The 23,254-nt window shown below is 37.3% G+C and overlaps 2 protein-coding genes across 2 annotated transcripts in view; both read left to right on the top strand.

Moving 5' to 3' along the window:
* Positions 1 to 23,254, top strand: part of Afg3l2 (AFG3 like matrix AAA peptidase subunit 2) — a 137,846-nt gene that overhangs the window by 43,867 nt on the left and 70,725 nt on the right. Inside the window, exons 4-7 of the mRNA XM_043429988.1 lie at positions 8,120 to 8,285; positions 8,753 to 8,888; positions 8,992 to 9,110; positions 18,082 to 18,357. Of these exons, the coding sequence (XP_043285923.1) occupies positions 8,120 to 8,285; positions 8,753 to 8,888; positions 8,992 to 9,110; positions 18,082 to 18,357 (697 nt within the window). The remainder of the gene's footprint in view (positions 1 to 8,119; positions 8,286 to 8,752; positions 8,889 to 8,991; positions 9,111 to 18,081; positions 18,358 to 23,254) is intronic.
* On the top strand, positions 11,756 to 12,907 carry LOC122416883 (uncharacterized). The gene is made up of 2 exons (XM_043429989.1): positions 11,756 to 12,047; positions 12,385 to 12,907. Exons 1-2 carry the CDS (start codon positions 11,768 to 11,770, stop codon positions 12,699 to 12,701), a joined length of 597 nt encoding a protein of 198 aa, XP_043285924.1. The 5' UTR covers positions 11,756 to 11,767; the 3' UTR covers positions 12,702 to 12,907.

The following is a 23,254-nucleotide window of genomic DNA, read 5'->3' as shown; positions in this document are numbered from 1 at the left end:
CCATCAGAAAAAAACAGTTTGCAACTTTCAATTTACATCTTTTTTCTATTTACATTGAAATTAAATAATTCCGACAATTTTCCTGGAAAGTATAGAAGAAGTACAGACTTATACACATCATCTTACAAAATTTCCAAAAATTGAAGCGGTTAGACGATTTTTTGAAAAACTCTTATTTTCGTAAAATTCAAAATGTCATAAAATTTATACCGCTCAACCGATAGTCCCCAAATTCAATACCAACCTTCTTATTATGATAGTCTATTTTTACAAAAAAAAAATTATGAATAAATTTCTAAATTTTCGAAAATTAGAGCGTCGACACGATGTTTATGAAAATTTCAAAACGTCGTCATTCGTATTTATTTTCAACTTCTGACAAAATTTTCAGAGAATGAAAAGCTTGTATAGACTAACATATGTGCAAAACGGTAGCCCTGTATCTCAAACCGTTTCCGAGTTATAAACGTTTGAATTTTGCAGTGCCATAACACACACACATGCACGCACGCACGCACACACACATCTGGACATTTTTTCTAGATATGATTTTTCGATGTTTTGGAACATTTTGAGCACATTGACATTGAAAACTGGGAAAAAAAATTTTCATCGTCACAAAGCTTTCTCTATGAGAAAGCAAAAGGAATAGAAAATTAGAATATCATCCTATTGCATAGGAATTTCCCACTCTTTCATTGGAAAATTTGATTTGCTGAATGGATAATCAAAATCGTTGCCATTATTGCTTGTAAAAGGTTTCAACTCACACGCACATAACCGCAGAGTTTTCGTTCGTCTAAATAGAAAAATTGGCTGTACAGTAGTGTTGATACCTTTCGTCACATAGAGAAAAGCACTCAACTTGAAACAGATCGTTTTAAAAATTTTCGTTGAAGACAAGGAATGTATTTCTTTTCCTAAGTAAATATTGTCACGCCTCTAAAAAATAAGTGAAATCAGGAAAAAAAATAATTAAAAAAATAAAAAAGAAACGCCAAGTATTATAAGGTCGCGACCGTAGTTTCCAATAATTTTCTATATTTACATAATCAATAAAAAACTTGAAAATATAAAAAAAAATGAAATCGTTTTCTGAAGTTGCTAAATACAGTGAATGAATTACGGTTGCTATATAGTTGTCACGCCTCTCAAAAAAAAGTGAAATCAGTAAATATTAAAACTTAAAACCGTAAAATAGGCACGCCAAGTATTAAAAGGTCGTGACCGTAGTTTTAAATGATTTTCTATGTTTGCATTGTCAATAAAGAAATTTGAAAAAAATTTTAACTATAAAAAAATATGAGATCTATTGTAACATATACAGTGAATGAATGACGTTTCCTGTAGAAATTCAGAATTTTGGAAATAAAAAAAAAATGAGATCATTTTCTAATGTAGCTAAGTACAGTGAGCTGCCAAAAGGTATTTATTTCTTTGGTCTGTTTCTGGGTACGGTCCTGCTACATCAACCGCGCTTTTTTTAAATGCTCTTTCCGGAGTGTCGGTGATTGCCATCGGTGATCGCTTTGATTTCATGACTTTGATTTTCTGGCATTTGTCGCATTTTTCTACATATTCCTTTATTTCCTTTTTCATTCCGGACCACCGATACTTTTCTTGAATTCGTTGGGTCATTCTTTTTACTCCGGGGTGTTCTCCGAGGGGCGTGTCGTCGTACCCTCGTAGTATTGTTTTTCTGTCTCTCTCTCTGACAGGTTCATCGCGTCAGATTCGAGGTGTTCGGTTTCACTCTCGCCATCGCCTTCGTCGCTGTCCTCCATGGGCATCTCATTTTTATCTTCAGCCGCACTCGGTTGATTATCAAGTCGACCATGATAATTAGGGGTGGACCGATTCTCCGAGGAGACTGGAGTTGCTGAAGAAGATGAAAACGCGTCATTCATGATTTTACGCGTTCTTTCTTTCCTCCTTTTTTTCAGCTGATCGAGCGTGTTCGTGTATATGTGACTCAGCGCGTCAGCATTTGTATTCCTTTTTTCTTCATTATATTCAATTCTGTAAGTGTATTCTTCCTTGCCTGGAGAGTTTTTAATTTCAATTTTTTCTATTTGTTTTTGTTTGTGATCGGTCTCTATTTTTTCGATTTCGATTGTTGGTCTTTCTCTTGAGATTTCCCGATCTAACGTATTTAAAAACATGATTGGAAAAGTCAATCTTTTTTCCGGAACTATTCCTTGCTCTATTTTTACTCCTTTTTTAATTTCGCGGGCTGATAAACATCCTACTGCTAATTTTTTTCCTTTTACGTAGTAGATGCTCTCGGAATGGGGAGGTGATTTTAGTTTCTCCGAACCGTTCACCAAAGGCTCGACGTGACCATACATTTTGATTATACGGCCACCTAGAATGTCAACCTTGTGTTTTTTAATAAAACCGAGTCCCAATATTCCGTCAGTTTTGATTGGAACGCCGTTATCGACGATGAAAAATTCATGAAAAATTTTGACGGCGGATGTTTCGATTTCGAGGATTACTTTACACAGGGCATTGAAGGGTTTTCCTCCGACGCCTGTCAGTTCGATTGTTTCATTGATTATTTCTGTATTTTTTCTTAGAGCTTTTATTTTTATTATGCAACATTGAGCTCCCGTGTCAACTTTCAAGAAGAGAGCTGAATCTATTGCGTGCGGTGATGTGATATAAAAGTTGCTAGCCATTCCCCAAGAACCGATCGAATTAATTACTAATTTTGTTTTGGGTTTCACGACCTGTGCATTCGAGCCGGTATCTCGGTTAGCCTCCACACAGCTGACGTGCGCATTTTTTCGCTCAGCCGTTCGCGCGAGAAGTCTGAGGTTCAGCGACCCTATTGTTTTCTTTTCTTCCGCATTCCCGTTGTTCGATTGATTCGAATTTTGGTTATTACCTTGATTATTTTCTTGATTGTTATTTTGACCGTTATTCTGTTGTCTATTATCTTGATAACCTCTATTTCTGCTTCTGTTGCCTTGATTTCCACGATTTTCTTGATTTCCATTATTACTATTAGTTCCTTGGTTACCATTTCTACTTTTTCTATTCCAACAATCGTCATATACGTGACCTGGTTTTTTGCAATAATTACAAACGACAGAATTTATGCTTCGACTCGGTGTCGGTAAACTATTATTTCCGTTACCATGATTCTCATATCTATTTCCTGAGTTTCTACAGTCGCGAGCAAGGTGACCCTTTTTATTACACCTATTGCAAGTAACCGTATTATATCCGGGTTCTCTTCGAGTCCCCTGCTGTATTTTTTCTTCGTCTATCGCGGCTGTGATTGCTTTGTTAAGGGTTGGGTATGCCCTAGCTTTAAAAATTGTTTGATATTCGCGTTTGAGACCTTGAGTAAAACTCGAGAGGACTTCGCGTATGTGCTTTTCTACCGCCATTTGTCCGATCATTGTCGAGTGCTTTTTTATGCTTGCATCAATTAATTCCATCATTGTATCTTCTACTCTTCTTCTGAATTCTTTTACTGATTCATTAAATCTTTGTCGGCAAGAATACAACTCAGTTTGGAGGGCTTCTACGGTTCTCATACCGTAGAATATTTGTAATAGAACGGATTTAAACGTTTCAAAATCTGGAATATTTTTATATCGTACTTCTGCTCGGGCTTTACCAGTTAATTTAGTAGTTAGCACGGATTCTAGGAGAATCTCTTGGTCTTCCTTTAAAATATGTTTATTGACGTAAGCAAAAGAATCCACAAGTTCTTGCGCTTCTTCCGGTTTTGAACCGTCGAATCGAGGAATTAAACTACACGCTTCTTTAAGAGACATTGAGCCTCGAAGTCTGTTAGTTCGCGAGTGATTTGGGGAGGAATTTTGAGAATTATTTCCTCTATTATTTTCGCCATTATTTCCAAGATTTCCGGGATTATTATTTCGACTGTTTCCGGGATTTCCGGAATTCTGATTATCTCCTGTTGTGTCTAAATTTACTGTTTCAACCATTGTTGATACTAAGGGATTTGTGGTTTCTATTACCGAATTTTCCGGCGTATTTTCCGCGTCTAAATAATCATCTTCCGATGTCGGAGATCGATTTAAAGATTGGACGCTGCTTCGTCGCCTTCTACTTTGCGAGGTGATTTCGTTTTTTCTTTCGCGATTGTAGTCGAGTTTATCGTCGTAAAATGAATTGAGCGAATGCGAAATAGTGCTTACGCCCGGTAATTTGAGACGTTCAGCGTACTCGTTGTCTGACATATAAATTTTTATATACGATCTGGCTTTGGCGGATTACAATGTTATTTAATAATGTTCCATCACTTACAGTAAGATGATCGCTAGCATGATGTTCAGATTCGTTGTCGTATTGAATTTCTTCCGCCCTTGTTCCAGTCGTATTTTGGGTTGAATCTTGACGTAGATCGATCTGCCTTGGATGCGATGATCGGTGATCGAACGTCCGTTCAATTTATCGACTTTTCTAGAATTATCGGTCCTCCTTAACAATTTGAATTCCTTCCGTTTGACTATCGTAGACGTGTCGGGTTTCTCGAGTAGTGGCTATCCCACCGCTGCCACCAATGTTGTGTCCGCGAAGACCGTCGCGAAGGGACGAGTTATCAAGGACGAGTATTTAAGGGATTTAGGCCAAAAGAGCTGAACTCCAACTCGATACTTTTACAACAAGTGAACAATAAGTTTATTTAAGAAGTTACTAATTCGAGGTTTTATTGCCTCGAGACCAATCGTTACAATTCTCGTCGAAGACTGTCAAATTTTGGTTAGTTGGTAAATTTATAGAGTCGGGGGTTTTTCCCCCTCTCGCAACAATATGGCGTGATATTTTTTCTCGAAGTTTCGGCGATGACATCGAGGGTCGATGCGCTCGTTCGGGGATGTCGATATTTCGCCGTCGATGCATTTATGCTGAGAATGCTTAATTTATATACTCTTTATTTTAGGAGTGCGATGTAAGGGCACAACAATGCGGGTTTCAGCGGTAAAATGATGTACAAGATTTCAATGATTTTTCATGTAAGATGATAATTCCTTTATTCAAAAATAAAAAAGTAATGTAAAAATAATAATAATACAGCAAAATAATGTTATAAAAATAAATTCACTCAATGCCCAGTGCACATTCGGTGCACAGATGGCCTGGGGTGTGTCACACCCCATGTGACCGCCTTGGGTTAATTGGATTCATTATAAAAAAAATGCAACCAAATTTTTCTGTAATATACAAGAGATATTATTGTGTATTAATGCAAAAGTTTCTTCAAATTCGATGAAAAGTGCTTTCCTAGTGAATTACTATTCCCCCTTTCTTAACGAAAAAAATTTCGATATATCGAAATGAAAAGCTTCTATCCGTTACAATAGTTTTGTTTATTCGTTGCCCTGAATTGTTGCGTAGAGATAGTTACCGCCGAGCATATGTGGAGAGATGTCCAAATGCAAGTGGGTGTGTAACGCAAACGTTAATGCCAGTTCCATAAAAATAACGCATGAATTAACATCGAGTTTGATTTTTATTTGAATGAGCAATTGAATGAAAAATGATGGGCCGGACAAGTACTTTTAGCACATATTTAAACATAATTTGTACCGATACGAAATCGACGTCAAATATTGTGAATACCAGGGGATCGTGATTTTTTTTGAATTTGAACGCTTCTCAGAACCATTTCATATTGTGAAAAATTGTGTATTATATACTAATAAAATACTCATCTTCCGATTGATGTTATAAATTTTAGTGCTGCACATAACTCGGATGGTAACTTTTTTGATTCACTAGAACTTTCTCAAGTTCCGTATGCTTCCCGTATAGGAATGAATTTCTCAAGTTCTATTTGATTTTTTTTTCTTTTACAATATATTTACCGATTTGTATTTTTTCAATATAATGCTTTTGCATGATTTGTGAAAGCTTTTCTTAATTGTTTTGTTGAAATTATTTACAGTTGGTTTCGTAATTTTTTTTACATACCATTATGTTTTGAATTTTTTTCGTCGTCATCCGATGTACTCGTCACTTTTGCATTTATTTGACAACGTTTTGTTCCTTTGAATCAAACTTTTTTTTATACATTACCAAGATTTAGCAGATTCATTTTTTTTATTCATTACGTTTGGAATGGTTTTTTTTTATAACCTTCAGTAATGAATTGCTCATTTGAAGCAAGTTTCAAATCTTTAGCAGTTGTCAATAAAAATGTCAAATGCTTTGCTCTTTCTCTCATCTCCTCCTGTTTGATCTCTGGACTTAACATCCTCACCGGTCGACCAAGTATCATCGGTTTAGCATTAGAGTCCACTATGTTTCGTCGGAAAATTGTAATATATGAATTCGTATGAAGTACATATTCATATCAGCGACTTCAATAACTTCAAAATTTACAATTGCTGCATTTTGAGAGCAGTTTCATCCAATTCATATCAATTTTGACATTTTCAACCGTCATATTTGTTAGCAGAAATGTAACTTATCTTTTCTAGATTAAGAGCAATGAGCGACCAGCGCGCTCTCCGATGTTTTTCTTAAATGGCTTTCTTCACTTTCGAAGTCTCACACGAGGCTGTGCGAGATCGTTACTTAACTCCTTCACTGTGTGATGACACCTATATGTGTCATGACACATATAGGGGCATTTGAAAAAAAAAAAACATATTTCTACTGCACCGATTCGATTGAAATTTGGTACTCTATGGTTTTTGGGGTCGCTGATTACGAATTCTATATAAGATTTTCTAAATTCAAAATGGCGGATTCAAAATGGCGGACGCAAATTCGAAAAATGGTTCGATTTCACGAAAGTGTGTACCTCATGGTTTTTGGGATCGCTGAATTCGAATTCAACATCGGATTTTTAAAATTCAAAATGGTGGATGCAATATGGCGGCCGCAAATTCGAAAAATGAATTGATTTTGACGAAAGTGAGTTCCTTAAGTTTTCGGGGCCGCTGAATCCGAATCTGGAATTTGTTTTTCAAAATTCAAAATGACGGATTCAATATGGTGGACGCAAATACGAAAAATGGATTGATTTCGACTTTCAGATATTTATGGTCGCAAATATCGAATTTGAATCCTGTCAACTCAATTAAATCAAAACTCAAAGCCTCTCGTGTTAGAGTAGATCTACTATTTGAAATTATTAGAATAGGATTTCTTCTTCGGATTCAGCGCTCCGGATTTGTACGATATTTAGTTTCGTTGGAAATGAACCATTTTTCGTATTTGCGTCCACCATATTGAATCCGTCATTTTGAATTTTGAAAATCTGATGTCGAATTCGTTATCAGTGAACCCAAAAATGTTCATACTGTGATTTTGAGACAAATCTAAGAAGATTTTTTTCCAACACAAAAATGGCACGAAAAAGTGATTTTCACCTCACTACGAAGGAGTTAAGAGTGAAAGGAGTGAAAAGTAAAAATCAAATGTGCTGAAGATTACACCCAAAATTATAAGAAGCATCCGCTACATCTTGAAACTAATAACTGGCTGAACCGGTTGTATACTGTATGAATGTTGAACGTCTCACAGTATTTTCTTTTGGTTCATTTATCAATAAATAATTCTTATCGCACGTAACCTACTACAAAAACACGTGCATGAATTCGAATTATTTTTCACCTGCCCAAATCCAACAACATTAGAACTTTGGAAAACCCCTTATTGGTATTGAATTTCTTTTAATCCGAATGAGTTTTTGCATTATTGACCGCCATATTGGATCCGCTAGTTAAAATTTTAAAATTTCAATGGCAGAATCGTATTCAGTGACCTCGAAAACGCCGGAGTATCAATTTTCGTAGAAAAAGATTGAGCCAATCTCGCAATAATCGATGATGTCATCGGTGGTGTCATCGACACTTTAGGCATGAAGGAGTTATCTGTATTTGTTTTAAGTTGCTAGCACGACTAAAGATATTGAGATAGTTTCAAACAAGATGCTATGCTCAATAAATGCCAGAAAAATGTCACATATTTTTCATTCTTTACATAGATTATCCTGAGGATAATCGGGAACTACTTTCATAATGTGTTTCAACAATTATGCTATATCTATTGTCTCCATTTCGATTTAATAGCGGAAAAAAATTTTTCGAGTTTTTCTTTGTTTTTTTGATTAAACATATTGTTTTAGCGTTCCCTGTGGTTCAACATCGGTAGTGCTGACACATTTGAGAGAAATCTTGAAAATGCTCAATTGGAGATGAACGTCGAACCCCAGAATCACTTGCCTGTTGTTTACAAAACCGAACTGGAACCATCGCATTTCATATCTTACTTACCAACGATTTTACTACTGGGTAATTATTCACATGCAATTCAGAGATCTAATTAATTCATTGGTTAAGGTGCCAACAAATCATTACATGAATTCCTATTGGTAAAATGCTGGTGGAAATTTAATCGCTAAAGCATAGTCTCGGTGAGTCTCGGGCCAGTAGGCGACAGAACTGTCACTGTACTTATCCCGAGACTCCACCGAGTCTTGATAATTAAGAGGGATTCGTTTATACGAATTTTGCGAAAAAGGTTGAGATAGCCAAAGTATGGGGATGTGTATGATTACTTTCCATGATGACCAGTAAAAATCTCTGAATGAAAATATTTCATGAAAATTTCCTTGCGCGCGCCCGCCCGCCCGCACACACACACACACACACGCACGCACACACACACACACACACACACACACACACACACACACACACACACACACACACACACACACACACACACACGGAGGGGGTGCGCGCATGCACGCACGCAGGTTTATTGGTTTATGGTATGCGTCGATCGGCCGAATTCATGGGAGGTCGAGGTGGGCGTAAAGGTGGTCTCTTCGGTGGTGTTATGGAATCCACTGCGAAGCTCATCAATTCTGGCGACATCGGCGTTCGATTCAAGTACGTTGAGTACAATGCGCTCACAATACTCTATAGTCATTCTTTATTTTGCCGTAATTTTACACATAAACTATCATTCATTGACAAAATTCACATTCAACAGAGACGTCGCTGGTTGTGAAGAAGCCAAGATTGAAATTATGGAATTCGTAAACTTCCTAAAAAATCCTCAGCAGTACATTGACCTTGGTGCTAAGATTCCTAAGGGAGCGATGCTCACAGGTTCGTCAATTGAATTCTTAATTATCAAATGAGGCAGAGTATGAAATGATCTTATATGCTACACCGTTGAATACTTTAATTTACTCGCTTTGCTTCCCTCTTGTACGTGCTTTTGAGATTATCGTGTCTTAAGAGGGTCACTCCGTGTGGCAGCCGGATCCGGCAGGCATGGAAGAAAAAACACAGACTTTTGAAATGTGAAGAGTTCATTTGTTGGTATTTCAACTGTATGATAGAATTTTTTAACCCTGATATCTCCAGAAGATTCGGTATAAAACTATTCCACAGGACACCATATGCTCCTCTATGGTGTCTAAGATTCTGGAGGAATGGTTCACTGAGATGAAAAAACCAAAGAGCGTTTTGATTTAGGAAGCAGTGGATATCGCTTGAACTAAGATTAACTATAAATATTGACAATTGAAGAATTTTTGCGTTTCGAAACACAAAATTTCAATTTTCCAAAATGTTTTACAGTGCGAAAATCTTCCAATTTTTAACATTTATGTTTGATTTCAGTTCAGGCAAAATGTTCTTTGGTTCAAGCAAAATGGTATCACAGATTTGGAATTCCATTAAATAAACCCTTCACATTTCAGAAGTTTGTTTTTTTTTCTTGGCTGCAAAAAATCCCGAATAAATACCGAAAAATCAGGTTGTCACACGAGGCGACCCCTTAAAACTAGAAAACTAATTTCAATGCGAGCTATTATTTGCTTAAAATTTGTTTGCTGGAACGTTTTCATCTTGTTTCGTGTAGATATGATCTTACTTTTTTTTAAAATTATGACCGTGAAAACAATTAACCAGGCCCTTAGAAATTTTTGTTTCCATTGTATTACTAGGCGCAACAATTGAAGGATATTTAAAAAATGTTTAATTTGGATGTGATTTTTAACAGACTGTAATTCCGAGGAACATGATCGTACAGAAAATTTAAAAAAAGCAAATTGAAGCTTCATGTATCTAGTTTCTGGATATGCGTTCGAATTTTTTTTTTTAGCTCGAGCGGTTTATGAGTGATTCTAAAAAAACCAACGACAACAAAATTTGTCAAATTTTTTTCGTCATGCAAAACAGTGCTCGGGCTTCAAAAAAATTTTCCAAGTAATTCTACCAAGAAGACTATGGGAAAGGAGTCCAATCTCCGTATTGAGCGCCTGTTAGAAAAACGTCCGTAAAAATATCGGGAACTTAGGTTCGAAAAACGGCCACGACGCGTCGCATTACAGTTTGTGTACGGATATACATGGTAATAAAATCAATGTCGTTGGTGAAACTGACCGTCATGGCGGTGTAATCATGGATCAAAAATTGTTGAATCAACGATTATGAGCGCTCGTGATCGAAAGTACTAATATGTTTTGTAATAATATTCTCCAGCGATGTGAAACCCTGTGCCTCACGCATTCAAAGTATCAGCTGATCGTCGCTGCTGAGGAAACCATAGCATCCGAGAGTTTACCGGTTCATATGCTCATGGTAAAAGAAATTTTTTCCGTCATTATTTATTTATTTTTTTCAATCATATTTATAAATATTTGTAAATTATATTGATAACTATAGCTCTTGTGACCACAGTTACTGTTTTCGTAAAACCTTAACATATCAAGTGGCCTGGATAAGCCAGTAGCATTTTCTGTCGACTGGATAACAAAAGTTTATGTGGTGTAATGGTTTGGTATCAGATTCGTAATCGTGGAGCCGGCAGTTCAAGTCTTCTTTCGGAATGTTTTTTTTTCATCATATATAGTTATTATTCTTCAATCATAGCTGAAATTAAAAAAATTCAATCAATTTTATTGAATTATTTTTTTTTTTATGTCTTCATATAAAAAATTGACTGCAATATGTTAAATGTGTTTTAACGGCTATGTCTCCAGCGTCAGTGTATTCCATTTGAACAAAAATTGAATTAAAATAGATTAGACCTGAAAAAACTATCAACAGTGTCAGCTGGCCACAATGCATCCGCGTAAATAACGCGTACATCATGCGCATGCGCTAACTAGTACACTGTCGACAACAGCGCCGTTCGAGAGAAACCCACTTACCTGACACTTTTACGGGTGTGTCCGATCGTCGAGATTGCACTTCTTCCCTATAGTCTCCTTGAATTCTAGGATAATGCTCATTTAGGAAATTTTCGTTAATTTGACGTGCTTACGAACTCTGTACGATCATCACAAGGCTCTGTAAACTTTAAATGGTTCTCTATAAAATAGTGTCAAACATTATCTAAGAAATAAAATGTTTCGAAGTGATAATGTTGACTGAAAAAACGTAACAAATGGAAACTTAACCTTTCGAGTGCACACTGGGTCGTTTTGACCCATACCTTTTTCTTTCACTGTTTGTACCTCGAAATCTAACGGTTCTTTTTCCGAATATTCTATTGGGCGATGTTCCCCCATCCTTCCTTTATAGATAAGCCCTGGCAGTGGTCTCCAGTCCTTATCAGTATCCTGCGGACAACCAATCGAAAAGGACGTTGGGTCGTTTTGACCCGGGTGTGCACTAGTGCGTTGTGAACTCATTTTTTTTCGCGAGTGAAATTTTGTGTTTTACATTGATTTATATCGAGAGGTGAGTGTGTTGTGATATAAAATGCTGATATTATTTTTTTTTACGTTATAATAACAATTTGTGCATGCAGAATGTCCGATGAGGGTTCAGAACAATCATTGGAGCAACGTTTGCTCGACGAGTCGGAGCCCGAAGACTTCGGGGGTAAAACCTCTGACGAAGATGAAGATTTCATGACGGAAATGGATGAGGAAAACACCGATAGCGAGGATGAAGACGATGATCTCGGTGCGGAAACGAGCTGCCAGCAACAACGTGCGTTGAATGTTCGCTGCTCCCGTGGTAGGCCGATCTCGCGTATGGCGGGAAAAGACGGTTATACCTGGAGTAGAAAAGCGGCTCGTACCTCAGGTAATAAATGTACCCAAGTAATATAATAATAATCATAATATGGAGCGAGAGGAATTTTCCTTTTACAAGGCTTCATGTCTCCAATAAATATGATATATTCTCGAGTAGAAAATATTTCGAATATTATTACGGTATACCGAGTGGGGGAATTTTTTTTGTAAAGGCCTCATGTCTCCAATAAATATAATATTATCTCGAGTAGGAAGTATTTGGGGTGTTATTACGGTGTACTCCAAAATACATTTCTTACGCCACCAAATTTTTATTCATTTTCTTACTCCAAAAATTTTCCTTTATTTTTCATTATTCGTATTTATTGATTTTAAAAATTTTTCAGATCGGTTTTCAACAACGCATGTCAACATCCCGGGGCCTAAAAATGATGCGAAAAATTGCAAATCAATCGAGGAATTTTTCAAAATCCTCTTTTCGCAACAAATGAGAGATCGGATAGTACACTACACTAATATAAAGATTCAAAAAGTTTTGGACGCTGTAGTCGTGAGTCAGAATATACTCCAAACATATCATATGCTCACATATTCAGTTGAAATCAACGCTTTCATTGGACTCCTTTTATACATGGGAATTTGGAAAGCTAATCGGGTTAGTGTGAAAGATCTCTGGTCTCAGGAGGAGGGTTACGGCATCTAAAAGTAATCCTGAAAAACTGAACAAGTCCCGCAAGATATTAGACCAGAATTCCAAAAACGCGTCCGATGTGGTCTATGCAATCACGGAGATGATCATAAGACGAAGCACCAGTGTGCGGGATGCCAAAGGGCTATGTGCGGCATACATCGGATGTATTTATGTATTGATCGTGGAAGAAATGAATAAAAAAAATATGTTTTCAGTGTTTGAAGGGGAAAAAATATGTAATTTTTTTCATTTTTAATAAATAATTGCTCATAGATATCGTTTTTTCCCATTTTTTACTCTACCGAAAATGCCTATTTTGAAACCTCGAGATAAAAACTTTGAAAAAAATAAAAAAAAATTGTAAAAAAAATTATTATATGAAAAAAATACAGAACAATTCGAAAAAAATTTCATAAATCTTGAAAAAACGTTATATTAAAACAAAAAACTAATCTGTATCTATTTTTTAAAGTGTCAAAAGAATCAAATAACAAGTAAAAAATAAAAAATCGCGCTTAAAATCATTTTGGAAACCGATGCCTCATTCTTCTTATTTGATTCGAACAGCTAAATCAATTGAAAATAATTCCATCTAATTTATGTGCACCATTAAAATTTATTATATGAATTCGAGGCCAAGTATTTTCTAATGAATTGAAAAAAGTTACCACTTGAATTACGTGCAGCACTAAAATTTATGATATCAATCGGTGTACAAGTATTTTATTAGTCACTCCAAATTTTGACATTATTAAATTGTTCTAAGAAGCTTTTAAATCCAAAAAAATCACATGAAAGCTAGTCATTTCTTACTTTATGGTGGCAGAGACTTATATGAAAATCGATTCTTCTCAGACTTTCAGGGTCCTCTGGTATTATTCACAAAATTCGACGTCGATTGGATCGATACAAATTATGTTTAAATAGGCTGGCGGCGGAGGTGTGCACTCGAAGGGTTAAAGGATATTTGGATAATTTTGTATAACATTGGATATAATGGATAATCGAAGGATATCGTCAGTAATTTTTCAACCTCAAAGTGTCCTGAGAAAACCCTGAAAATTTCAAGGCGTTGCGATTTTTTTTTTTTTTTTAGTATCCCAAACGTTCAAATCTCGTTTCTGCCGAAAGTCACCATAACGAGCGATAATTCAATTTTTAGTCGTTTTTTTGAACTCAGCAAACGATAGAAAATGAAACAATAGAGTTAAGTTAAGGATGCGGACCCCAGACTACGGGCTCGATACGTCACCGAATCTCGGGGGTCCGCTCCGGAGCGCGAAAAGAGCGACATGTGAAAGGTGTAGGAGTGAAGAAAAGTAGTGAAAGGAAAGAAAAAAATAGGAGGATAGAGAGAGAGGAGAAGGAGTAAAAGGGAACGAGAGGAGAAAAAGGAAGTGCAGAGGTACGAAGAAGTTGTACGAAAGGGTAAAAGATCACGATATGGAAAAGTGAGGTTAGGAAAAGTGTTGAAGAGGGGAAGGGGGAAGAGGGAAGCGAAAAGATACGGAAAACAAGATTGCCGAAGAAAAACGAGACGACCAGAGTCGGCGCATAACGCGTACGGCGTGCAGAGCAAGAGAAAGAGAGAGGAAAAAGAAGGAAAAAAGCAATGCAGGCGAGGGGAGACTCGAGTCAGCCGAAAGATAGCTGGCGTCGAGGGAAAAGTAGAGAGTTGAAGAAAGGCGGAAAGGAACGAGAAGATACGAACAGAAGGCACAGCGAAGGGTTTGGCAGTAAGAGTGAATCAAAGTGAAAGGAGGGAAAAGAAAGTATACATGGCGGAGATTAATGTAGTGGAAGTGCCATGGAAATTGGTGAAGGAAGTGAAGGGGTTGAAAGAGGAGATAAGAGAGGTGAAAGAAAAAATAATAGAATGATGGGGAAAGGACGAAAAGGTGGAGACAAAGGATGTCGGTGACGAGGGAAGGAAGAGGGCATCAGGGGAAGACAAAGACAGTTACGAAGGATCAGGAAGGAGACGGGAGACGAAAGCGGACTCGGACGACGAAGAGGAGAAGGGGAAAGAGAAGAAAAGAGAAAGTGGAAGTGGATCGAAAAACAGGAGAGAAGAGAAGAGAAGAAGGAGAAAGAATGCTACTGTATGGAGATGACGTCATAAAACCGGCATATTCGCGTATCTAAGAGCGGCAGCGTTCGCGCTGCAGTTTTTCCTTTTAATACTTGGCGTCGAGCCGCTACCGCGTCTCTTGATGATGGAGCAGGAAGAGAAAAAGGAAGAAACAAGAAAGTCGGGTAGTGGGGAGAATCGTGAAGAGAGGGGGAGTAGTAAGGAAAGAGAGGAGACAGAATCAGAAAGGAAGGAAGTGATACAGAAGGAAGGGAAAAGAGCGAAGGTTGGACCACAATAACATCGAGGAAGGTGACAGAGGAGGAGATTAGGAGAAAAGTGGAGGAGAGGGAAAGTAAATTCAGATGGAGGCAAGAACAGGCGGAAAGAGAAAAGAGAAGGAGAAACGTCTGTATGAGCGGAGCGCGACGAGTGGAAAGAATAGATGTGGCTGAGATAGAAGACAAATGCGAAAAGGGGATGGCAAAGAAAATAAAGGTGAAGAAAATAGTGAAAAGGATGCAAGTAGGAGAAAAGGCGATGGTTATCGTGAAAATGGAAGAAGAGAAAGACAAGGAGGAGAAGGAAGATGGAAGAGGCAGGTATAAGTGTGAAGAAGGATTGACGTGGGGGGAAAGAAAGATCAATTTCATGGTAAGAGACAGAGCAGCGGAAGAGAGAAAGAAGAGAAAGAAGGTGGAAATTAAAGGAAATGGAGTAAAAGGAGACGGGATAATCTGGAGATGGAATGAGGAAAAGGAGATACGGGAGACCGGGTATGAGGAAGAAGGAGAGGGGAGGAAGAAAGAAGAGAGAAGAAAACATTGAAGAAAAGGGTCCGAGGTAGCGAAAGACTATTAGGGAAGGGAAAGTGAAGGGAGAAGGAAGAAAAAGGAGAAAGGTAATTAACAATAAGGAGAGTGATGTATGGAAGCGGGCGCCTAAAACCGAAAGGTACAGAGGCGCGGTAATAAATGCATATACATACATACGTCGCCGAATCTCACCAATATCCTGAGCAACAATAAATCGGAAAATGTTTAGGTTAACCTCTAGAGGTCCGGAAAGCCGATATATCGGCTCACCCTGTGGTATGAACTTTGTATATAGTTGATACGTGACACCAGACACTAATTCGAGCACTTTTCAAGGCCGATTTCAACTCTCAAATGCCGGTCCTCTAGAGGTTAAGTGTGGATCCTGGACTACGGGATCGATGACATTAGGGTCATAGACAGTGGTCGAGTGTGTTTTCCACTAACGAGTACCAATTTTGTTTTCATGGCAACGACAGACGATTTTTCGTTTGGCGTTGTCGTGGGGAACGAGATTGCGATCGTTTCGTGCGATCAGTTGCGGCGTTTAATGGTGGATTTGTCATGATATGGGCAGGTGTATCCTACAATACCAGAACACCTCCGGTAATCGTTCGCCAAACGTTGACACCTGATAGGTACGTCAACGAATTTCTGGAACTGTGTGTCCTGCCTCTGCGTCGGTGGATGAGAGGGAGACGTTTTATCCTCATGCAAAATAACGCCCGTCCTCATGGCGCAATACTCACGCGAAAATTTCCCCAAGTGAACAACGTCTAACGCTAGCCCATCCACCAATAAGTCCCGACTTGAACCCAATCAGTAGCTATCTTGCATTTGTGGCGTGCACATCGTGCAGAGCATTACCGTTCAAGTAATTCTTTATATCCTACCACAATAGTAAAGTACACCGTTCTTATATCACGCCAGTGTGTAGCCTGGATCTCAGGTCACCGATTTAATTCATAGTGATCATCTGTTCTCAAAATATCATTCATTATAAGTTACTAGTCGCGTAAACAAAGGCGCTGGCACCGATGGGCTTAGCCCTCGGACCAATCTCACCTCATCTCAAACATGGCCGACCAGAACGACAATAAAAGAAACACATGTGTCGCGGGCAGCGTTTTGCACCATCGACATCAAATATTAACAACGCACCAGCACCCAGCGCCAGTCGCAATCGAAAAACAAGGAGCCTAAACTCAATGCAAATTGATCATGTATTTAAAAACCTAAAAAAAGAAAATAAAAAGCCATCCACCTCGAACATAAGTCCGAACTTCCGGCTCTGTCACAATGTCACAATATATTACCGGGGAAGGGGAGAGCGGTTAGTCCGATGGACAAGGACTCGGGCTTGCAATCTGCGAGTTCCGGGTTAGAATCCCGGCCAAGACACCAATGAAAATTGAAAAATATTTTCAAGTGTTTTCTGCTGTGATCCCGGGTGGTTCGGATTCCACCTTGATAAATCCATGGCCAACGCCTCTCCGTGATGCATGTGCGGTCGGTGTACGGCTTCGGAGGCCTCCCGTGGACGATTTTCATCATGCGGTGATGGCCCTCTAGCCGTGTACTGATTGGCACAATGTACCACAGAAGAGGAGGTGCATGTTTGAGCACCTCTAGTGCGAGCGCTTGAGCGTGTAACCATTTAATTGTTAAGTGCTATTCCCTCGAAATTCGTTTTCTATGGTTAATATTGATCGGTGGTAGGTCATTTATATAAAAAAATAAAAATTTTATTATAACTGTCGAAGTTGAATGAATGTACAAAGAATGAAGGTGATAATAATGTAAAAAATGTAATCTCACAAAAAACTAAAATATATTATAAAAATAGTGGAATTTAATTTTCGTTGGGTGTCTCTAGTTTTTACTGGATGATTTGATTAGAGACTTCTCCCAACGAAAATTAAATTCCACTATTTTTATAATATATTTTAGTTTTTTGTGAGATTACATTTTTTACATTATTATCACCTTCATTCTTTGTACAATCATTCAACTTCGACAATTATAAGAAAATTTTTATTTTTGTATATAAATGACTTACCTACCATCAATCAATATTAACCATAGGAATCGAATCTCGAGGGAGTTGTACTTAACAATTAAATGGTTTCTTATCTATCTTAATTATATTTCATTTCAGTCTATTTGAAGTTTACTGCTATTTTCTTAAGAAAAGGAATTTGAAGATAAATCATTTTATGGAATCACATATCTTTTTTACAATGTTGTTATTTTCTACCACTCCTTTTCTTTCTCGATTTCATTTTATTTTCAATGGACTATACGGTTTTTCAGTAGGGAGTTTTTTCAATGTTTTTTTAAAACATTTTATTTAAAGTTTTTTTTTAATTTGTATTTTCCTCCGAATTACAGCCTGTTGAATATTACCTCTATATTTGCAATTTTTTAAATATCCTCTAATTGTTGTGCTCGGTATATATATTATGTTTTCGACAGAAAAATTGTAGACAATATTCGTTCTACACAGGTCCTCCTGGTACTGGTAAAACTTTACTCGCGAAAGCAACAGCCGGCGAGGCAAACGTACCCTTCATCACTGTCTCTGGATCCGAATTTTTGGAGATGTTTGTCGGTGTTGGACCCTCCAGAGTCAGAGACATGTTTGCTATGGCTCGCAAACATGCGCCGTGCATATTGTTCATCGATGAAATAGACGCAGTTGGTAGAAAGCGAGGTGGCCGCAGTTTCGGTGGTCACTCCGAACAGGAAAATACGCTGAATCAACTCCTCGTAGAGATGGACGGTGTGTATCAATATTTTTCGACATTGCACTTTTTTCGTACCATCGATAAAAATAAGAAACCGCAATTTATTAGTTGTTACTACTTCATATGAATATGGTTCTATAAAATGCTAAAGCTTTGAATAAATACGAAAGTCTCATGTATCCACATGTTAAGTGGTTATTTGAGAAACATATCATGCGCCGATTAACAAAGTAAAGATACGTCATTCTGGAACGATGTTTTTATACGAACCATCGCATTGTATTTCTCACGTCTGATATTGTAAAGACGTGTAACATTTCTCGTTTTTTTTTAGTAAAACTATATGAGTTGTAACGACTTTTCCCGTAAGTCGCACAATTGCTCACTCTCGATCATTCCTGGGCGCCAGTTTACGAGATTTCGTAAACAAATTTTATTCGAAATTATCGAGAATGAGTTCTTCAATTTTTCCCGGTCGTAGCTGTAAGTAAAAGTCAAATTGATAGAGGGGCGAGGTGTTAGACGTTGACAAAAGTAAACCACTCTCGAAACAATAAATTCCGGAATTACAAAATCAGAGTTTATTCAATTTAAAAATGATACATTTGTGGTTGATGAAAGAATTATGGTTTCCGGAAAATTCAAACGACAGGTGAATGTTATTTACAACAATTAGATTATCATAATTTGGAACTGGAAATTACGAATTCCTCTCGGCAACTCTTAACTACGACAACGTGAAAAGCGGTTGATGTTTTACCGCGCAAAACGCACGAAATTATTCTCCCAAACGCGAACGTTACCCCAAACAATGTCGCTCTTTTTTACGATAATTTCTCAAAACGAAATAGAGCTCTTTATCAACGCGAATCACAAAATATTCACAAACATGGAAGGCTGTACTTCCGAATACCGGTTACCTTCAACAGTCGAATCCAAAAAGTGAAATGATTTGCACACTGGCCACTTTACAGAAATATCAAAGTTTACAAGTCCTCGCTGCATACTGGTTATAAAAAATTTGATACTATGGGGAAAAACATTTCAGAATTTCCTGAGCCACTTTTCTGAAAGTTATTATGACACATTCAAGAAAAACAGTGAAAAACATGGTGCATATTGAAGCAGCAAGCAAAATGGAGTAATTTTGTATGTCTCCATGGTTATACGCAGATAACATATTTGATCGCATCCAAAAATGATCAAGTGTAGACTTGCAAACATGAATTTTTCAACCCATAATGCCAATTGCAAACATTGTGTGGAAAGGGTGGGGATCAAATGTTGGAATGACTAAAATTTCGAACAGCTAAAATTTCGAGTTTATAAACTTTGAATGATAATATGAAGACTGATAGATTCGACTTGAGCTTTGAATGCCGAAAATAAATAACGCAGAAACTGCAAGGTTCGAAGCACGTTTACATAGAAAATAGAATGTAACAATCGCCCATAGGACGATGACTAAAATATCGATTTTTAAAAAATTCGACTATCACACTTTCGATTCATAAATTACTACAGTCAGCGATATTGCGAAAATTCACAATTTTGAAAATATAATAACGAAAGACCAAATATTACTGAGGTTGAAATAATGAAACACTAAAAAGTCGAACAGTTAAAATAGCGAAACGTTAGAAAGTCGATCGATCAAAATAAAGAAATGCAGTGGATCTCCAAATATACGCGTCTCACTCACTCACTTACTCAGACCGGTGATCTCCAATTTTAAACATCGCCATTTTGACTTTCGCCTTTTCGAGCTATCGCTATTCTGCATATCTAATTTTTATAGGCTCGAAAAATTCACTTTCGATTTTTTACTACTCTATATTCTGGTCTGTCTGTAAAACAATTACTGTCCATTTTGAATTCGAAAATATGAACTTTCGACATTCGGATGGTCTGTTAAAGTTGCATTCGAAATGAAAACTATTGAAATATATATTTTCGGCTAAATACGAATTCAAAGAAGGAATTTTTTATTAAACACGCAATCTGCTGAATAGTCGATCGGGAATAAGAATTTCGAATTACTTATTTTTCTCCAAACTGATATCACAACTTTAAAAATTTCGAAATATCGACCGTTCTACAATTCAGTTATCCGACATATTCAGCCCCACCCGTAACTTAAATTGCCCTCTTGGTAACGCTTTTTTGAATATATCTACTATTTGATATTTTATTTATTTCAATATCACAATTTGCTACTTTCTCTCGTATATAATGAAATTTCACATCTGTGTGCTTTGTACGCTTGTGAAATTCTTGATTTTTTGCAAGCTTTATTGCACTTTGATTATCTACCCAAATTACAGTAGGTTTATTACAGCACGAGCCGACTTCTCTAAATAACTCGCGTAACCAAATCGCTTCCTGAGCTTCTCCTGTTGCAGCAACATATTCTGGCTGTGTGGTGCTTAGGGTTACAATTTTCTGCCGCTGACTTGGCCAGGTAATCACTCTATTCGCAAATAAACGCGTATCCAATAGTTGACCGACGTGTTTCAATATCGTCTGCGAAATCAGCATCACAGTAGGCGACGAACTCTGATTTATTTTCTCCGCTTACAAATAGTATTCCATGATCTTTTGTATCGACCAAGTACGGGAAAATTCTTTTTACAGCCATCCAGTGTGCTCGATTATGTTTATTCAGATACTTTGATACAGAATTAACTGCAAAAGGGATGTCCGGACGCGAAACTACTGCTAGGAACATTACAGACCCGACTGCAAGAGTAATTTGCTCGTATTGACGATACAACGCATCTCGCATCTCTTTCGCTATATCACACGTGATCAAAGATATGCTGGAATCTCTCTAGATTTGTAGAAATCAACACTTACGTCTTTGCATCCTTTTCTTTCCACTTGCTCCTTACCGCCGCCAAAACTTCCTCAGCTAACACATTCGTGCCATTCACGACACTATGAACTTTCGCTGCACTGAACATGGCTAACATCTCGAATTTCCACGTCAGAAAATTCAAACCATCAAATCTCTCGATGTGTCTTACAGAAATATCGTCCGACATTTTTCAAGATAAAGATTTGATCAACACGCGTCTCGCGATACGACCGACCGATTGCTTAATGATTCAAACACTAAGCCTTTTTTAAAGAAAAAACGCCTGGGCCCATAACCTGTTGAATTTTGTTAAAGTTATTTCAATAAAGCAATTCTCACTCTGGATTTGAGAAATATTGTTTGAGAAATTTATTGAGCTGATACTTTCAAGATTACAGATAGAAGCTGTTAAAAATATAACACAAGCGTAGTTAAGAAAAAAACATCGACGATACGAATGGAGACATCTAGTCTCTGAATAATAATAGCAAGACAAAGACAACATTTTCAGCACTTCCACTTTGACTTTGTCTTCTTTTATTTTTCTTGATGAAAATTTTCATGAACTCCGATGGCTGCTCGATGAAATTTGAATTTGTCCCGAAATAGTGCTTTGGTAAAGATGTCGGCGTGTTGTTCCCTCGACGGTTTATATTCCAGCAAGAATTCCTTTTTCTCGTATTGCTCTCATATATGATTGTAGTGTACTTCAATTAGTAGTAGTGTTTGCTTCTCTTGCGAAATACAGGGTTCTTGATTAGCTTAATAGCACTTTGATTATCCAAATACAATATTGTTGGAATTTCTTTTATATTTAATAGATTTTTGAATAAATTCTTTGTCCAGGTTATTTCTTTTGCAGTTTGGCTTCCTGACACATATTCTGCTTCAGTAGTTGACAATGCAATTGATTTCTGTCTCTGCGAATTCCATGAGATGATCGCAGAACCGAGCATTATGACATATCCTGTTGTTGAACGACGTGTTTCTGAATCACCTGCACAATCTGCATCACCGTATGCCACTAATTGCTGTTCCTGGTTGTCTTCGAATTTCAATCCGTAGTCTGTAGTATCCTTGAGATATTTGAAAATCCTTTTTACTGCTTTCCAATGAGTTTTTGTAGGTGCCTTGAGATATCGACTTGCTCGATTGACAGCAAAAGTGATATCGGGTCTTGATACCACTGAAAGATACATCAGGTTACCAATTACTTCTTGATACGGTGCTGATGTGAGTTCCTGATTTGTTGTCGAATTCCCGCACAAACTTGATTCTTCATGTGAGTCTGTCGGAATAGCCACTGGATTAGCATCTTCCATATTGAATTTCTTCAATATTTTTCTTGTATAGTTACTTTGGTGCATAAATAAGCTGCCGTCAGAATGTTTCTCGATTTGTAATCCAAGAAACAAATTTACTTCATTGTGAGTGATTTCAAATTCAGTTTGCAATTCAACGAGAAGTTTGTCGATAAGGTTACGATCCTTTACAACAACTAGACCATCGTCAATGTAAATTGCCAATAATATTTCATGACCTTTTTTCCGACCTGTAAACACACATGGATCTTCATTAGTTGTTGTCAGATTATATTTTCTTAGTAAATCAGTAAAACGTGGATTCCAACAGCGAGATAATTGTTTTAATCCATACAAGCTACGCTTGAGCTTGCAAACTTTTGAAGTGCCATCTTCATATCCCTCTGGTTGACACATGTATATGTCTTCATCTATGTTTCCATACAGGAAAGCTGTTTTTACATCAAATTGCTGAATATGTTTGCGTCCAATGGCAGCAATGGCTAGTATAGCTCGAATGGAATCAAACCTGACTACCGGACTGAAAATCTCGTGATAATCAATCCCTTCTTGTTGTGTAAATCCCCTGGCGACAAGTCTTGCTTTAAATCTTTTTATATTTCCATTTTCATCTCATTTCATTTTAAACGTCCACTTGTTGTCGACGATCCTTCGATTCTTTGGAACGTCAGTAAGTTCCCAGACTTGATTTTTTAGCAATGCCTTGATTTCTTCATTCATAGCTCTTTTCCATTTTTCTGAATTTTCATTTTC

Source organism: Venturia canescens, chromosome 10 (assembly GCF_019457755.1).
Source record: "Venturia canescens isolate UGA chromosome 10, ASM1945775v1, whole genome shotgun sequence".
NCBI classification, from domain to species: domain Eukaryota; kingdom Metazoa; phylum Arthropoda; class Insecta; order Hymenoptera; family Ichneumonidae; genus Venturia; species Venturia canescens.
Note: the sequence above shows the minus strand (reverse complement) of the source record. Positions and strands in the feature narration are given on the sequence as shown.

Coding starts and splice junctions, on each gene's coding strand:
- LOC122416883 (XM_043429989.1), top strand. CDS start 11,768: ATGTCCGATGAGGGTTCAGAACAATCATTGGAGCAACGTTTGCTCGAC. Junction 12,048..12,384: donor AAAAGCGGCTCGTACCTCAG/GTAATAAATGTA, acceptor AAAATTTTTCAG/ATCGGTTTTCAACAACGCAT.